The sequence below is a fragment of the Oncorhynchus tshawytscha genome, linkage group LG02 (genome assembly GCF_018296145.1).
Source record: "Oncorhynchus tshawytscha isolate Ot180627B linkage group LG02, Otsh_v2.0, whole genome shotgun sequence".
NCBI classification, from domain to species: Eukaryota; Metazoa; Chordata; class Actinopteri; order Salmoniformes; family Salmonidae; genus Oncorhynchus; species Oncorhynchus tshawytscha.
Genome location: NC_056430.1, coordinates 7,729,621 through 7,745,140, shown reverse-complemented (window position 1 = coordinate 7,745,140; position 15,520 = coordinate 7,729,621). Strand labels below are relative to the sequence as shown.

Genomic DNA, 15,520 nt, shown 5'->3' with positions numbered 1-15,520 from the left:
GAGACTGAAGACATTCTCATTCTTTAACTACACAAAACAGTTGATCACACGATCAATACCCAAATATTATCATTTTGAAGTCTATTGAGAGGAATAGAAATGTCCATGAGTTTGTGGACAAACGATCCAGGCCTCTATGGACTGAGGGCCTCCACTTCCTGGTTTTCTGCCTCGACCTGCAGCTCTTTCTGCTTGTTCATGTAGCGGTATCCTGCATGGTGCACAGGTATCCCCGCATGGTACACAGGTATCCCCGCATGGTACACAGGTATCCCCACATGGTGCACAGGTATCCCCACATGGTGCACAGGTATCCCCGCATGGTGCACAGGTATCCCCACATGGTGCACAGGTATCCCCACATGGTGCACAGGTATCCCCGCATGGTGCACAGGTATCCCCACATGGTGCACAGGTATCCCCACATGGTGCACAGGTATCCCCACATGGTGCACAGGTATCCCCACATGGTGCACAGGTATCCCTGCATGGTGCACAGGTATCCCCACATGGTGCACAGGTATCCCCACATGGTGCACAGGTATCCCCACATGGTGCACAGGTATCCCCGCATGGTGCACAGGTATCCCCGCATGGTGCACAGGTATCCCCGCATGGTGCACAGGTATCCCCGCATGGTGCACAGGTATCCCTGCATGGTGCACAGGTATCCCCCATGGTGCACAGGTATCCCCACATGGTGCACAGGTATCCCCACATGGTGCACAGGTATCCCCACATGGTACACAGGTATCCCGCATGGTGCACAGGTATCCCCACATGGTGCACAGGTATCCCCACATGGTGCACAGGTATCCCCACATGGTGCACTGGTATCCCCCGTAGAGTGTCAATAGCATCATTGAGGCAGGAAACCCCCCCCCCGTTGTCTGAAGTCGGCGAGACGCTTTGCGGTGGTCGACATGGTGTTCCTGTCGGAACCGGAGCAGGTTCTCCAGGAACGTCACAACGACCAGTACTAGCTACATGAATCTCATCGATTAGCATTAGCTAAAGATGTTTTTTTGCAAGAAGACATGGGTCATGGAAGTAGATGGGGAATTTTTTCAAATATAAAGTCAGAGTGGTAGCCATTAAACGCGCCAAAGAGCTGATGCAATTAAAGAACCGTAGAGAAAAAGGGAGATGATGAGCAAGCTTGACAGTTTTCTAAAGAAAGATCATCTATCTGAAGAAGAAGAAGAAGAAGAGGCGTTTGAATTCTAAACTTTAACAGAACTCTCTGAGTAAGTTCAATAGAAAATCACCTCTATTAGCCCTGTCTACAGCATGCACCTGTGACACAGGAAGTAGATAGCCAAACCCAGTTGGTGGTGTCCTGTTTCCTGACCCCATAAGAACCATTATCTCGCTGCATGAGGACGATGCTGTTATTAGTCTACTGTCTCACTACAATGGGTTTTGACCTCTATTAGCCCTGTCTACAGCATGCACCTGTGACACAGGAAGTAGATAGCCAAACCCAGTTGGTTGTGTCCTGTTTCCTGACCCCATAAGAACCATTATCTCGCTGCATGAGGACGATGCTGTTATTAGTCTACTGTCTCACTACAATGGGTTTTGACCTCTATTAGCCCTGTCTACAGCATGCACCTGTGACACAGGAAGTAGATAGCCAAACCCAGTTGGTTGTGTCCTGTTTCCTGACCCCATAAGAACCATTATCTCGCTGCATGAGGACGATGCTGTTATTAGTCTGCTGTCTCACTACAATGGGTTTTGACCTCTATTCCAGCTGTTGCATAGCAGTCTGTATGCGCCAAATAAGACAAACGGTTTCTCAAAATACATATTTTTATATACTGATACATATGTTTTCTTATTTTCTTTACAGTAAGAACAACCAAATGTTTATATTCCTCTAGCTACAAACACAAATCTATCATCTCATGATTTTACGCTATTCTCTCATGCTCTTTACAGAATGTAGATTGACAAAAATAATCCAGAAAATTGCTATAGATCTGTTATAAACTCTTATATAATGGTTCTTCACCCTCAGCCAGAAGGATCCGACGGGGTTTTTTTTAATGAGAGCTGAATCTGGAGCTGTCTTTTTGTTCAGTTGTTTTAATCAGCAGCTTGGGTGTAGGGGAGATGGAGCTGCTGTGGTATCCATTACTGGAACTCCTAGAACCTGGACAGAACGACACGACACAACAGCGCCAGTCTATTGGTTAGAACCTGGACAGAACGACAGAACACAACAGCTGCAGTCTATTGGTTAGAACCTGGACAGAACGACAGAACACAACAGCAGCAGTCTATTGGTTAGAACCTGGACAGAACACAACAGTGGGCAGTCTATTGGTTAGAACCTGGACAGAACGACAGAACACAACAGTGGCAGTCTATTGGTTAGAGCCTAACATCTGATCTTGTGTCTGAAAAATACAGCATTTTAGTGTCATTCTAGTCAACGGATAACATTAAGTACATTCACTGATTAAATTCTTTCAGTAGTACATACAGTATACTACTTACTGTAGTTGGACACTGACTGGATGTTGAGAATAGATTGATGTCCAATCCTGAGAGAAAAATAGATACAAGTGTGCTGCTTCAGTTTGGGAAAATATTGCAGATAACACTTTTCACACATTGTTCGGTCCTTGTTTAGAACCACAACCTATAGACACCATACATACTGTATAATGTGTGTCTATAATATTAACTGTCCTCCTCTCCCTTCATACCTGTCCTCTCCCTCCATACCTGTCCTCTCCCTTCATACCTGTCCTCCCCCTTCATACCTGTCCTCTCTCCCTCCATACCTGTCCTCCTCTCCCTCCATACCTGTCCTCCCCCTGCATACCTGTCCTCCTCTCCCTCCATACCTGTCCTCCCCCTTCACACCTGTCCTCCCCCTTCATACCTGTCCTCCCCCTCCATACCTGTCCTCCCCCTTCACATCTGTCCTCCCCCTTCACATCTGTCCTCCTCTCCCTCCATACCTGTCCTCCTCTCCCTCCATACCTGTCCTCCTCTCCCTCCATACCTATCCTCCCCCTCCATACCTGTCCTCCTCTCCCTCCATACCTGTCCTCCTCTCCCTCCATACCAGTCCTCTCCCTCCATGCCTGTCCTCCTCCTCCCCCTCCATACCTGTCCTCCCCCTCCATACCTGTCCTCTCTCTCTACACCTGTTCTCTCCCTCCATACCTGTCCTCTCCCTCCATACCTGTCCTCCCCTTCATACCTGTCCTCCTCTCCCTCCATACCTACCCCCCATACCTGTCCTCTCCCTCCACACCTGTCCTCATCCCCCTCCATACCTGTCCTCCTCTCCCTCCATAACCCCCCAATACCTGCCCTCTCCCTCCATACCTGTCCTCCCCCTCCATACCTGTCCTCCTCTCCCTCCATACCTACCCCCATACCTGTCCTCTCCCTCCACACCTGTCCTCATCCCCCTCCATACCTGTCCTCCTCTCCCTCCATAACCCCCCCCAATACCTGCCCTCTCCCTCCATACCTGTCCTCCCCCTCCATACCTGTCCTCCTCTCCCTCCAGTAGTTTTCTGTAGGTGGCTATCTCTATGTCCAGAGCCAGCTTGATGTTCATCAGGTCTTGGTACTCTCTGAGCTGCCTGACCATGTCCTGCTTGGCCCTCTGCAGAGCATCCTCCAGATCTCTCATCTTGGACTTGGCCTCCTTCACAGCCAGCTCCCCGCGGCCCTCAGCCTCGGCTATCTGGTCCTCCAGGTTGGCTCGCTACATTATAGATATGTATAGTTAGAGTTAGGTTAGGTTAGAGACTTCGCCACTTCCACAGCCAGCTCCCCCCCGGCCTCTCAGCCTCGGCTATCTGGTTCACCAGGTCGGCTCGCCATGTGACGTCAACACCAGGGTTACGGCTGCATTAAGTCAATGGCAGTACTTGCTTACCTCTCTGGGATATGTGGGACGGTAGCGTCCCACCTGGCCAAAAGCCAGGGAAAATGCAGTGCGCCAAATTCAAATAAATTACTTTAAAAATCAAATGTTCATGAAATTACACATGCAAGATAGCAAATTAAAGCTACATTTGTTGTGAATCCAGCCAACATGTCAGATTTCAAAAAGGCTTTTCAGCGAAAGCAAACGATGCTATTATCTGAGGATAGCACAACAGTAAACAAAGAGAGAGAAGCATATTTCAACCCTGCAGGCACGACACAAAACGCAGAAATAAAAATATAATTCATGCCTTACCTTTGACGAGCTTCTTTTGTTGGCACTCCAATATGTCCCATAAACATCACAAATGGTCCTTTTGTTTGATTAATTCCGTCAATATATATCCAAAATGACCATTTATTTGGCGCGTTTGATCCAGAAAAACACCGGTTCCAACCGGTGACTACAAAATATCTCAAAAGTTACCTGTAAACTTTGCCAAAACATTTCAAACTACTTTTGTAATACAACTTTAGGTATTTTTTTACGTAAATAATTGATAAAATTGAAGACTGGATGATCTGTGTTCAATACAGGAGGAAAACAAACTGTAGCTAGCTTTCTGGTCACGCACCTCTATCTAACAGTACACTACAAGTGACCCTCGTTCTGGATGGCCGTGCTTCTTCATTACACAAAGGGAAAACCTCAACCAATTTCTAAAGACTGTTGACATCCAGTGGAAGCGATTGGAACTGCAAGAAGGTCCCTTAGAAATCGAGATTCCCAATGAAAACGTATTGAAAAGAGAGTGACCAAAAAAAACTATCTGAATGGTTTGTCCTCAGGGTTTCGCCTGCTAAATAAGTTCTGTTATACTCACAGACATGATTCAAACAGTTTTAGAAACTTCAGAGTGTTTTCTTTCCAAATCTACCAATAATATGCATATCTTATCTTCTGGGGATGAGTAGCAGGCAGTTGAATTTGGGCATGCATTTCATCCGGACGTGAAAATACTGCCCCCTGTCAAGCCTCATCACACCGAATGGCATATATACGGTCTTCGCGGCAACACTCCGTGCCAAAGCTTTTTAATCTTTTATCCCATAAAGTAGATCCCATCCAACAGGGTGCTGCATCCATAATTTTGTTTGATATTACCGTGCCTCAAAGTGGTCCGAACCATAAGTGAACTGATTTGAAGAAGTGAACAAACTACCAGTCTTTTGACAGCTTCTATCTCACTCTGCAGACGGCCGATCAAGCGGTTGATTTCTGCTATCTCTCCCTTGGTGTTCCTCAGCTCGTCTCCGTACTGCATGGCCTGGACGGCCATCTGGTTAAACTGAGGGAGAAGAACATGACGCATTACTTAATGGTCCTGAGACTGGTAACCAGTCTGCTTAGCTATCCTTCCACTCCTTGGTCTAGCCTGGTTACCAGTCTGTTTAGCTAACATTCCACTCCTTGGTCTAGCCTGGTTACCAGTCTGTTTAGCTAACATTCCACTCCTTGGTCTAGCCTGGCTACCAGTCTGTTTAGCTAACATTCCACTCCTTGGTCTAGCCTGGCTACCAGTCTGTTTAGCTAACATTCCACTCCTTGGTCTAGCCTGGCTACCAGTCTGTTTAGCTAACATTCCACTCCTTGGTCTAGCCTGGTTACCAGTCTGTTTAGCTAACATTCCACTCCTTGGTCTAGCCTGGCTACCAGTCTGTTTAGCTATCATTCCACTCCTTGTTCTAGCCTGGCTACCAGTCTGTTTAGCTATCATTCCACTCCTTGGTCTAGCCTGGCTACCAGTCTGTTTAGCTATCATTCCACTCCTTGTTCTAGCCTGGCTACCAGTCTGTTTAGCTATCATTCCACTCCTTGTTCTAGCCTGGCTACCAGTCTGTTTAGCTATCATTCCACTCCTTGGTCTAGCCTGGCTACCAGTCTGTTTAGCTAACATTCCACTCCTTGGTCTAGCCTGGTTACCAGTCTGTTTATCTATCATTCCACTCCTTGGTCTAGCCTGGCTACCAGTCTGTTTAGCTATCATTCCACTCCTTGGTCTAGCCTGGTTACCAGTCTGTTTATCTATCATTCCACTCCTTGGTCTAGCCTGGCTACCAGTCTGTTTAGCTATCATTCCACTCCTTGGTCTAGCCTGGCTACCAGTCTGTTTATCTATCATTCCACTCCTTGTTCTAGCCTGGCTACCAGTCTGTTTATCTATCATTCCACTCCTTGGTCTAGCCTGGCTACCAGTCTGTTTAGCTATCATTCCACTCCTTGGTCTAGCCTGGCTACCAGTCTGTTTAGCTATCATTCCACTCCTTGGTCTAGCCTGGCTACCAGTCTGTTTATCTATCATTCCACTCCTTGTTCTAGCCTGGCTACCAGTCTGTTTATCTATCATTCCACTCCTTGGTCTAGCCTGGCTACCAGTCTGTTTAGCTATCATTCCACTCCTTGGTCTAGCCTGGCTACCAGTCTGTTTATCTATCATTCCACTCCTTGGTCTAGCCTGGCTGAATGGTTCCAGCAACTATGGCTCAGTAGTAAATTGTATTGTATTTTAAGATATTGTAATGTATTGTATTGTATTGTATTGTAATATATTGTATGGTAATATATTGTATTGTTATATATTGTATTGTATCTTAAGATATTGTAATGTATTGTATTGCATTTTAAGATATTGTAATGTATTGTATTGTATTGTAATATATTGTATTGTATTTTAAGATATTGTAATGTATTGTATTGTATTTTAAGATATTGTAATGTATTGTATTGTATTATAATATTGATTTCAATGTAGTAAGACAAAAAAAAATCCTCTTTTTAATGAACCACTTAAATCCTAGAATAGTCAACTGTTGTTCACCTTGGATTTGTACCACATCTCAGCCTCCTCTCGGCTTTTGGTAGCAATGTCTTCGTACTGAGCCTTGACGTCAGCCACTATCTGGTCCATGTTGAGGTCTCGACTGTTGTCCATCTGCACCACCACAGAGGTGTCCCTGATGCTGGCCTGCAGCTCATGCAGCTCCTGGATGGAAACAAACATTCTAACAGTACAGTGTGTTCATACATTTTTTTTTGTATGTGATCCTCTTTTATTTTTTTATTTTTTACCTTTATTTAACTAGGCAAGTCAGTTAAGAACAAATTCTTATTTTCAATGACGGTCTAGGAACAGTGGGTTAACTGCCTTGTTCAGGGGCAGACCGACAGACTTGTACCTTGTCAGCTCGGGGGTTTGAACTTGCAACTTTCCGGTTACTAGTCAAACGCTCGAACCACTAGGCTACCCTGCCGCCCCTTGCCGAATTTGAACCTACAACCTTTCACCAACTGCCTGCGCCATACAGGGCTACTTGTGTATTGTATTGTAATATATTGTAATGTAATATATTGTATTGTAATATATTGTATTGTATAGTACTATATTGTTTGGTGATATTTTGTATTGTAATATATTCTATTATATTGTAATATATTATATTGTATTTGAATACATTGTATTGTAATATATTGTATTGTATTGTAATATTTTGTATGGTAATATATTGTATTGTTATATATTGTATTGTATTTTAAGATATTGTAATGTATTGTATTGTAATATATTGTAATGTAATATATTGTATGGTAATATTTTGTATTGTAATATATTGTATTGTATTGTTATACATTGTATTGTATTGTATTGTAAAATATTGTATTGTATTGTAATATATTGTATTGTATTGTAATAAATTGTATTGTAATATATTGTATTGTATTGTAATATATTGTATGGTAATATATTGTATTGTAATATATTATATTGTATTATAATGTATCGTATTGTACTATATTGTATTGTAATCTATTATATTGCATTGTATTGTAATATATTATATTGCATTGTATTGCAATATATTGTATTGTAATATATTGTATTATAATATATTATTGCCTTGTAATGTATTGTATTGTAATATATTGTAATGTATTGTATTGTATAATATTGTATTGTATTTTAAGATATTGTAATGTATTGTATTGTAATATACTGTAATGTATTGTATTGTAATATATTGTGTTGTATTGTAATATATTGTATTGGAAGATATTGTATTGTATTGTAATATATTGTGTTGTATTGTAATATATTGTAATATATTGTATTGTATTGTAATATATTGTAATATATTGTAATGTATTGTAATATATTGTATTGGAAGATATTGTATTGTATCGTAATATATTGTAATGTATTGTAATATATTGTAATACAGTAAATACAGCAATGACCTTACCTCCTCATAGATGGACCTGAGGAAGTTTATCTCATCAGTCAGAGCTCCTCCCTTGTTTTCCAGGTCTGCCTTCACCAGGTATGCTGAGTCCACATCCTGAAAGGACAACAAACTGTAGTTACTCGTAGGCTAGCGGTTAAGAGCATTGGGTCAGTAACCAAAAGGTTGCTGGTTTGAATCCCTGAGCCGACTAGGTGAAACATCTACCGATGTGCCCTTGAGCAAGGTAAATGACTCAAATGTAGCTACCACTGTTTGGTGAAACATACCAGGAACAATTTAGACGGATTGCAAAAGTTTAATTGCAAAGCTATTAGTTAGGTTGAGATTGTGGTTGGTTGAGATGTTCTTTGTCTCCCCTACACACCGCACGCTCAGTTCTTGTTCAGTGGTGATATGATATCTTAGGAGCTTAATGTGTTTTCATCTCGTAGAAGGTGGGGTAGGTTTGCTCATACTAGCTATTGTTGTCTCTGCCTTGCTGTGTCTTTTCCCCTGCAGTGCTTGTGTAATAACTCACCCTCACTCCCATGGTGCTGCACTGTATCACTGATTACAACATCAAGTTGTATGGTATTGTAGTCCAGAAGACGTGTACGTTGAACTTCAGAGACCGCACCATTAAAACACAAATCAGGTATCACTGAGGAACTGTGATGTTCTCACCTTTTTCAGGATCACAAATTCGTTCTCCAGATTGTTTCTCTTGTTGATTTCATCTTCGTATCTAGGTAAGAAGAACAGGTGGCCAGATATTGAATTAGGTCATGGAAGCAAGGTTCTGGCATACATCATTTAAGGTTTAATAAATAGGTTGGCTCTGTCTCAATTCCTTACATATCTGTTTAAGGCTACTGAGACTTTTTGTGGTTGAAGTCCCCCACCAGCCCCTGCATGTTCCTCAGCCCTCCCTCCCTCCCTCCCTCCCTCCCTCCCTCCCTCCCTCCCTCCCTCCCTCCCTCCCTCCCTCCCCCAGACAGACAGACAGACAGACAGACAGACAGACAGACAGACAGACAGGCAGGCTCCTACTTGTGTTTGGAGTCCTCCACCAGACCTTGCATGTTCCTCAGCCCTCCCTCCCTCCCTCCCACCCTCCCTCCCTCCAGACAGACAGACAGACAGACAGACAGACAGACAGACAGGCAGGCTCCTACTTGTGTTTGAAGTCCTCCACCAGACCTTGCATGTTCCTCAGCCCTCCCTCCAGACAGACAGACAGACAGACAGACAGACAGACAGACAGACAGACAGACAGACAGACAGGCAGGCTCCTACTTGTGTTTGAAGTCCTCCACCAGACCTTGCATGTTCCTCAGCTCTCCGTCCAGCTTGGTCTTGTCGTTGTTGACCACGTCCATCTGGCGACGCAAGTTGGCCATGTAGGCCTCGAATAGCGGCTCGATGTTGGAGCGGCCCGTCTGCTTACCGTGCAGCAGGTCAAACTTAGTCTCTAACACCTTATTCTGCTGCTCCAGGAAACACACCTAAAAGGGAGGAGAGAGAGAAAAGCCCGTAGCTGATGAAATAGTCGCAACATTCCAAGCATCGGGAAGCATCGGGAAGCATCAGGAAGCATCAGGAAGCATCGGGGAGCATCAGGGAGCATCAGGAAGCATCGGGAGCATCGGGAAGCATCAGGGAAAGCATCGGGAAGCATCAGGAAGCATCAGGGAGCATCAGGGAGCATCAGGAAGCATCGGGAAGCATCAGGGAGCATCAGGAAGCATCAGGGAGCATCAGGAAGCATCGGAAGCATCAGGGAGCATCGGGAAGCATCAAGCATCAGGGAGCATCGGGAAGCATCAGGGAGCATCAGGAAGCATCAGGGAGCATCAGGAAGCATCAGAAAGCATCAGGGGCATCAGGGAAGCATCAGGGAGCATCAGGAAGCATCAGGGAGCATCAGGAAGCATCAGGGAGCATCAGGAAGCATCGGGGAGGATCAGGGAGCATCAGGGAGCATCAGGAAGCATCAGGGAGCATCAGGGAGCATCAGGGAGCATCAGGAAGCATCAGGAAGCATCAGGGAGCATCAGGAAGCATCAGGAAGCATCAGGGAGTATCAGGGAGCATCAGGGAGCATCAGGAAGCATCGGGAGGAAGATGTTGAGTGTAGTCCACTATACATATACATTGTAGAAACTTTAATAGAGACCTTGGTACAAGACGTTGTCTTGGTTCTAAACCCCTTGATGTAATGGCTTAAGTCTGGACTGACAGTCGCAGGGACCTGGGTCCAAGTCCTGGTTGGACTAGCCACCTCAAATTGCTACAATATTTTTGTCTTGATATGTCATTGAGGCTCTTTACTTTCCAAGCATGTTTTCTGCAGTAATGTATGGGCTTGGAGCGGTCTTTTTAATTAATAGACCTTTGAAGCAATCAGAAGCAATCTGAAGCAATCTCCCAGACTATATTACAATGGATAACACTGTAGACAACAGTGCTTGCATGTTAAGTTAATTATTCTGGTTTTATTAACAGCTACAACTGACTGAGATCTCTCTAGGATCTATTTCAAGCCTAAGGTCTCAGTATTCTCTTCCCATTGTCTGTCTGCGATCAACACAAAAGCTCCCTTCCAAAAACACTTCAGGGAATCTTCCGGTCTTGGATGATCACACCACGTCTGACCTGTTTTTTTTATCAGGTTACCACCGAGCTGAGAGATAATAGGACATAGGACTTTACATGTATTTGACCTATTTGACGTCTTTAAATGGACTTTGCATTCCAAGTGAATCACACCATTAGGGCATGATTTGTGTCAAAATATCTCAGGTCCAGGCTACCTTCTGAGAGGAATAGGAGCTTGTTATTACAGGAAACCCAGAGCTGTAGAGCTGGTGATCCGTAGCGTAGAACAGGCACAAAGCCTCTATTGTGACTCTGTTACCCACTCCGTGAGAAAGGGGAATTGTAATGCAAGCTGAGTCGTGTATCAGTGACCACGGCTGTGAAAGGAGCAGGTGACTTTGTTTTCATGGTTTAGCTCAAGTCAAACTGATATCCGCATTTCCATCGATCCAGAGCCCAATATGGCTGAGACTTTTACACGACAAAACACGTTTTGTGCTGATGGTGTTTCCAGAGGCAGTTTGGAAATCGGTAGTGAGTGTTGCACGGCGGTCCAGTTCTGTGAGCTTGTTTTGACCTATCACTTCGCAAGCTGAGCCATTGATGCCCCTAGACGTTTCCACTTTACAATAACAGCACTTACAGTTGACCAGGGGGCAGCTCTAGCAGGGCAGAAATTTGACGAACCGACTTGTTGGAAAGGTGGCATCCTATGACGGTGCCAAGTTGAATGTCACTGGGCTCTTCAGTACAGACCATTCTACTGCCAATGTTTGTCTATGGAGATTGCATGGCTGTGTGCTCGATTTTATACACCTGTCAGCAACGTGTGAGGCTGAAATAGCCGAATTCACTCATTTGAAGGGGTGTCCACATACTTTTGTATATATATATATATATACTAAACAGGTTTACTGCTAAAGGTTTACCCCCAATTCTCATAAAAATACTGCTGGTGTACATTTGCATTTCAGACCCAATTTACATACCTACAACGTCTGCACCTGTGCTTGAACCCAATTTGTCAACTCAGCCATGTCTAAATGTGCCAAAGACTGAATACGTATAAACTGTAAGTCAGGTTTACCCTGAACCTCAGCTCCAGTACTCATACAAACCAGGTTTACCCTGAACCTCAGCTCCAGTACTCATACAAACCAGGTTTACCCCTGAACCTCAGCTCCAGTACTCATACAAACCAGGTTTACCCCTGAACCTCAGCTCCAGTACTCATACAAACCAGGTTTACCCTGAACCTCAGCTCCAGTACTCATACAAACCAGGTTTACCCTGAACCTCAGCTCCAGTACTCATACAAACCAGGGCTACCAGGACTACCCTGAACCTCAGCTCCAATACTCATACAAACCATCACTACCCCTGAACCTCAGCTCCAATACTCATACAAACCATCACTACCCCTGAACCTCAGCTCCAGTACTCCTACAAACCATCACTACCCCTGAACCTCAGCTCCAGTACTCATACAAACCAGGACTACCCCTGAACCTCTGCTCCAGTACTCATACAAACCATCACTACCCCTGAACCTCTGCTCCAGTACTCATACAAACCATCACTACCCTGAACCTCAGCTCCAGTACTCATACAAACCATCACTACCCCTGAACCTCAGCTCCAGTACTCATACAAACCAGGACTACCCCTGAACCTCAGCTCCAGTACTCATACAAACCAGGGCTACCAGGACTACCCTGAACCTCAGCTCCAATACTCATACAAACCATCACTACCTCTGAACCTCAGCTCCAATACTCATACAAACCAGGACTACCCCTGAACCTCAGCTCCAGTACTCATACAAATCAGGGCTACCAGGACTACCCTGAACCTCAGCTCCAATACTCATACAAACCATCACTACCCTGAACCTCAGCTCCAATACTCATACAAACCATCACTACCCTGAACCACAGCTCCAGTACTCCTACAAACCAGGACTACCCCTGAACCTCAGCTCCAGTACTCATACAAACCAGGACTACCCCTGAACCTCAGCTCCATTACTCATACAAACCAGGTCTACACCTGTGACTGTCCCAATACTGATATAAAGCAGATCTATGCCTGCATATCTCAGCCCATAAGAACCACCTTTGGCTATGTCCCAATACTCTGACAAACCAGGTCTACGCTCGTGCAAGAAATACTAAACAAACCTATCGACTTTAAATATTTGTTTAAGTTATTACACTAATTCAGTTTATGGGTCTATACATGTCCAATTATGGGTCTATACTGAATTAACACAATATGATGTTTTACAGTCAAAATCACTATTTCAAACATATATCTAAAGGCTAATGGATGAAGGTAAATCCATGTGGAAGATCATTTTGATCAAGTACATCCCATAACCCAACTCAACTCCAATCTACTGAAAGCGTTGCTAATCTGCTGTTTTAAAAAAATTTATTTCACCTTTATTTAACCAGGTAGGCTAGTTGAGAACAAGTTCTCATTTGCAACTGCGACCTGGCGAATAAGGACTTCTGGTGTCAAATTTGTCTGTAAAAGTACACCTTGTAGATGTATGCTTGTGTTCTTGTGACCAGTTTATGATTTTGAGAAATCATATGAAACGTCTATGATTCACCATAGACAACTTAATAATGCATAATAAATCAAAAAAAATCCTCACTATTGTGATCAATGGGATTGAATGGGTGATTGTTGCAACGCACATAATGAAAACAGACACAGATGGCAAACTCTTTGTTTGTTCTCCCTTTTCCAGGCTAGTTTGGCTAAAACCAAAACTAGCTTTTGCTCCTTTTGTAGCTGCTTCAAAAGACAATAAATCAGTGCCATTTATGATGATAACTAAAACCGAAGTAGCTTGTTGTAGTAGGGGCTCCCGAGTGGTGATGATTAGCTTGTGTAGTAGGGGCTCCTGAGTGGTGATGATTAGCTTGTGTAGTAGGGGCTCCTGAGTGGTGATGATTAGCTTGTGTAGTAGGGGCTCCTGAGTGGTGATGATGATGTTATATGAGGATAACTAAAACCGAAGTAGCTTGTGTAGTAGGGGCTCCTGAGTGGTGATGATTAGCTTGTGTAGTAGGGGCTCCTGAGTGGTGATGATTAGCTTGTGTAGTAGGGGCTCCTGAGTGGTGATGATGATGTTATATGAGGATAACTAAAACCGAAGTAGCTTGTGTAGTAGGGGCTCCTGAGTGGTGATGATTAGCTTGTGTAGTAGGGGCTCCTGAGTGGTGATGATTAGCTTGTGTAGTAGGGGCTCCTGAGTGGTGATGATTAGCTTGTGTAGTAGGGGCTCCCGAGTGGTGATGATGATGTTATATGAGGATAACTAAAACCGAAGTAGCTTGTGTAGTAGGGGCTCCCAGTGGTGATGATGATGTTATATGAGGATAACTAAAACCGAAGTAGCTTGTGTAGTAGGGGCTCCCGAGTGGTGATGATGATGTTATATGAGGATAACTAAAACCGAAGTAGCTTGTGTAGTAGGGGGTCCTGAGTGGTGATGATTAGCTTGTGTAGTAGGGGCTCCCGAGTGGTGATGATGATGTTATATGAGGATAACTAAAACCGAAGTAGCTTGTGTAGTAGGGGCTCCTGAGTGGCGCAGCAGTCTAAGGCACTGCATCTCAGTCCTAGAGGTGTCACTACAGACACCCTGGTTCGAATCCAGGCTGTATCACTCACAACCAGCCGTGATTGGGAGTCCCATAGGGCGGCGCACAATTGACCCAGCGTCGTCCGGGTTAGGGGAGTTTACGGGTTTGGCCGTCATTGTAAATAAGAATTTGTTCTTAACTGACTTGCCTAGTTAAATAAAGGTTAAAAAAATAAAAATCATTGAATGAATGTATTGGGCAAGCAATCAAAGCTGTATGCTAGTATAGACATTGGGATGTAACCTAATAATTCTCAGTGATGACTACATACCTTATCGATGAAGGATGCGAATCGGTTGTTGAGGCCCTTGATCTGCTCTTTCTCATGGATGCGCGTCACCTGTAGGTTGGGGTCGATCTCCAGGTTAAGGGGGGCCAGCAGGCTCCTGTTGACAGAGACTGAGTGGAAAGGACTGCTGTGGCGGCCGTTTGAGCCCCCCGCGTACAGAGAGCTGCTACCCAGGGACATGCCACCGAAGCCCCCGCTGTGTCTCCGCACAGAACCACTGGAGCTGCTGATACGCTTGGACCTCAGGCTCATGGTGGAAGGGGAGATGGAGAGGTGGAGGGAGAGTCACAGACAGAGAGATGGAGATGCGTGAGAATCACAGACGGAGACGAGTGAGAGTTAAAGTGGTGCTGCAGAAGAGGACAGGACAGCAGCGGGACTATCTGACCTCAGTGAGTTGTCTCAGGTGTTCTGCCCTCCTTATAAATCCCTCTTCCTCAGGCTGGGGGTGGGCCTCTGGTTATGTTATTCTCACTCTGCGGAACCAGTTAGACAGCCCATTCAACTTTCTCCTCTTCATGGCCCCACACTGCCTGTCTCGGTTCCTCCTCTCTCCCCCACCTCTCTCTCTCCCTCTCTCAATTTCAATTGAAAGGGCTTTATTGGCATGGGAAACATACATTTATATTGACAAGGCAAGTTAAATAGATAATAAACAAATGTGAAATAAAAAATGTACGGTAAACATTATAGAGAAATTTCAAATATAATATGTCTATATACAGTGTTATAATGATTTGCAAATAGTTAAAGTATAAAAGGGAAAATTAATAAACATAAATATGGGTTGTAT

At 44.3% G+C, this 15,520-nt stretch overlaps 1 protein-coding gene across 1 annotated transcript; it reads right to left on the bottom strand.

The window, feature by feature from the left end:
• Nucleotides 1-777: 777 nt before the first annotated feature.
• Nucleotides 778-15,514, bottom strand: LOC112262727 (keratin, type II cytoskeletal 8-like). The gene is made up of 9 exons (XM_042329877.1): nucleotides 14,710-15,514; nucleotides 9,478-9,686; nucleotides 8,866-8,926; nucleotides 8,200-8,295; nucleotides 6,780-6,944; nucleotides 5,124-5,249; nucleotides 3,516-3,736; nucleotides 2,506-2,552; nucleotides 778-2,158 (listed from the first exon to the last, which is right to left on the bottom strand). The coding sequence occupies exons 1-9, from the start codon at nucleotides 14,977-14,979 to the stop codon at nucleotides 2,049-2,051; spliced, it is 1,305 nt and encodes a 434-aa protein (XP_042185811.1). The 5' UTR covers nucleotides 14,980-15,514; the 3' UTR covers nucleotides 778-2,048.
• Nucleotides 15,515-15,520: the final 6 nt, after the last annotated feature.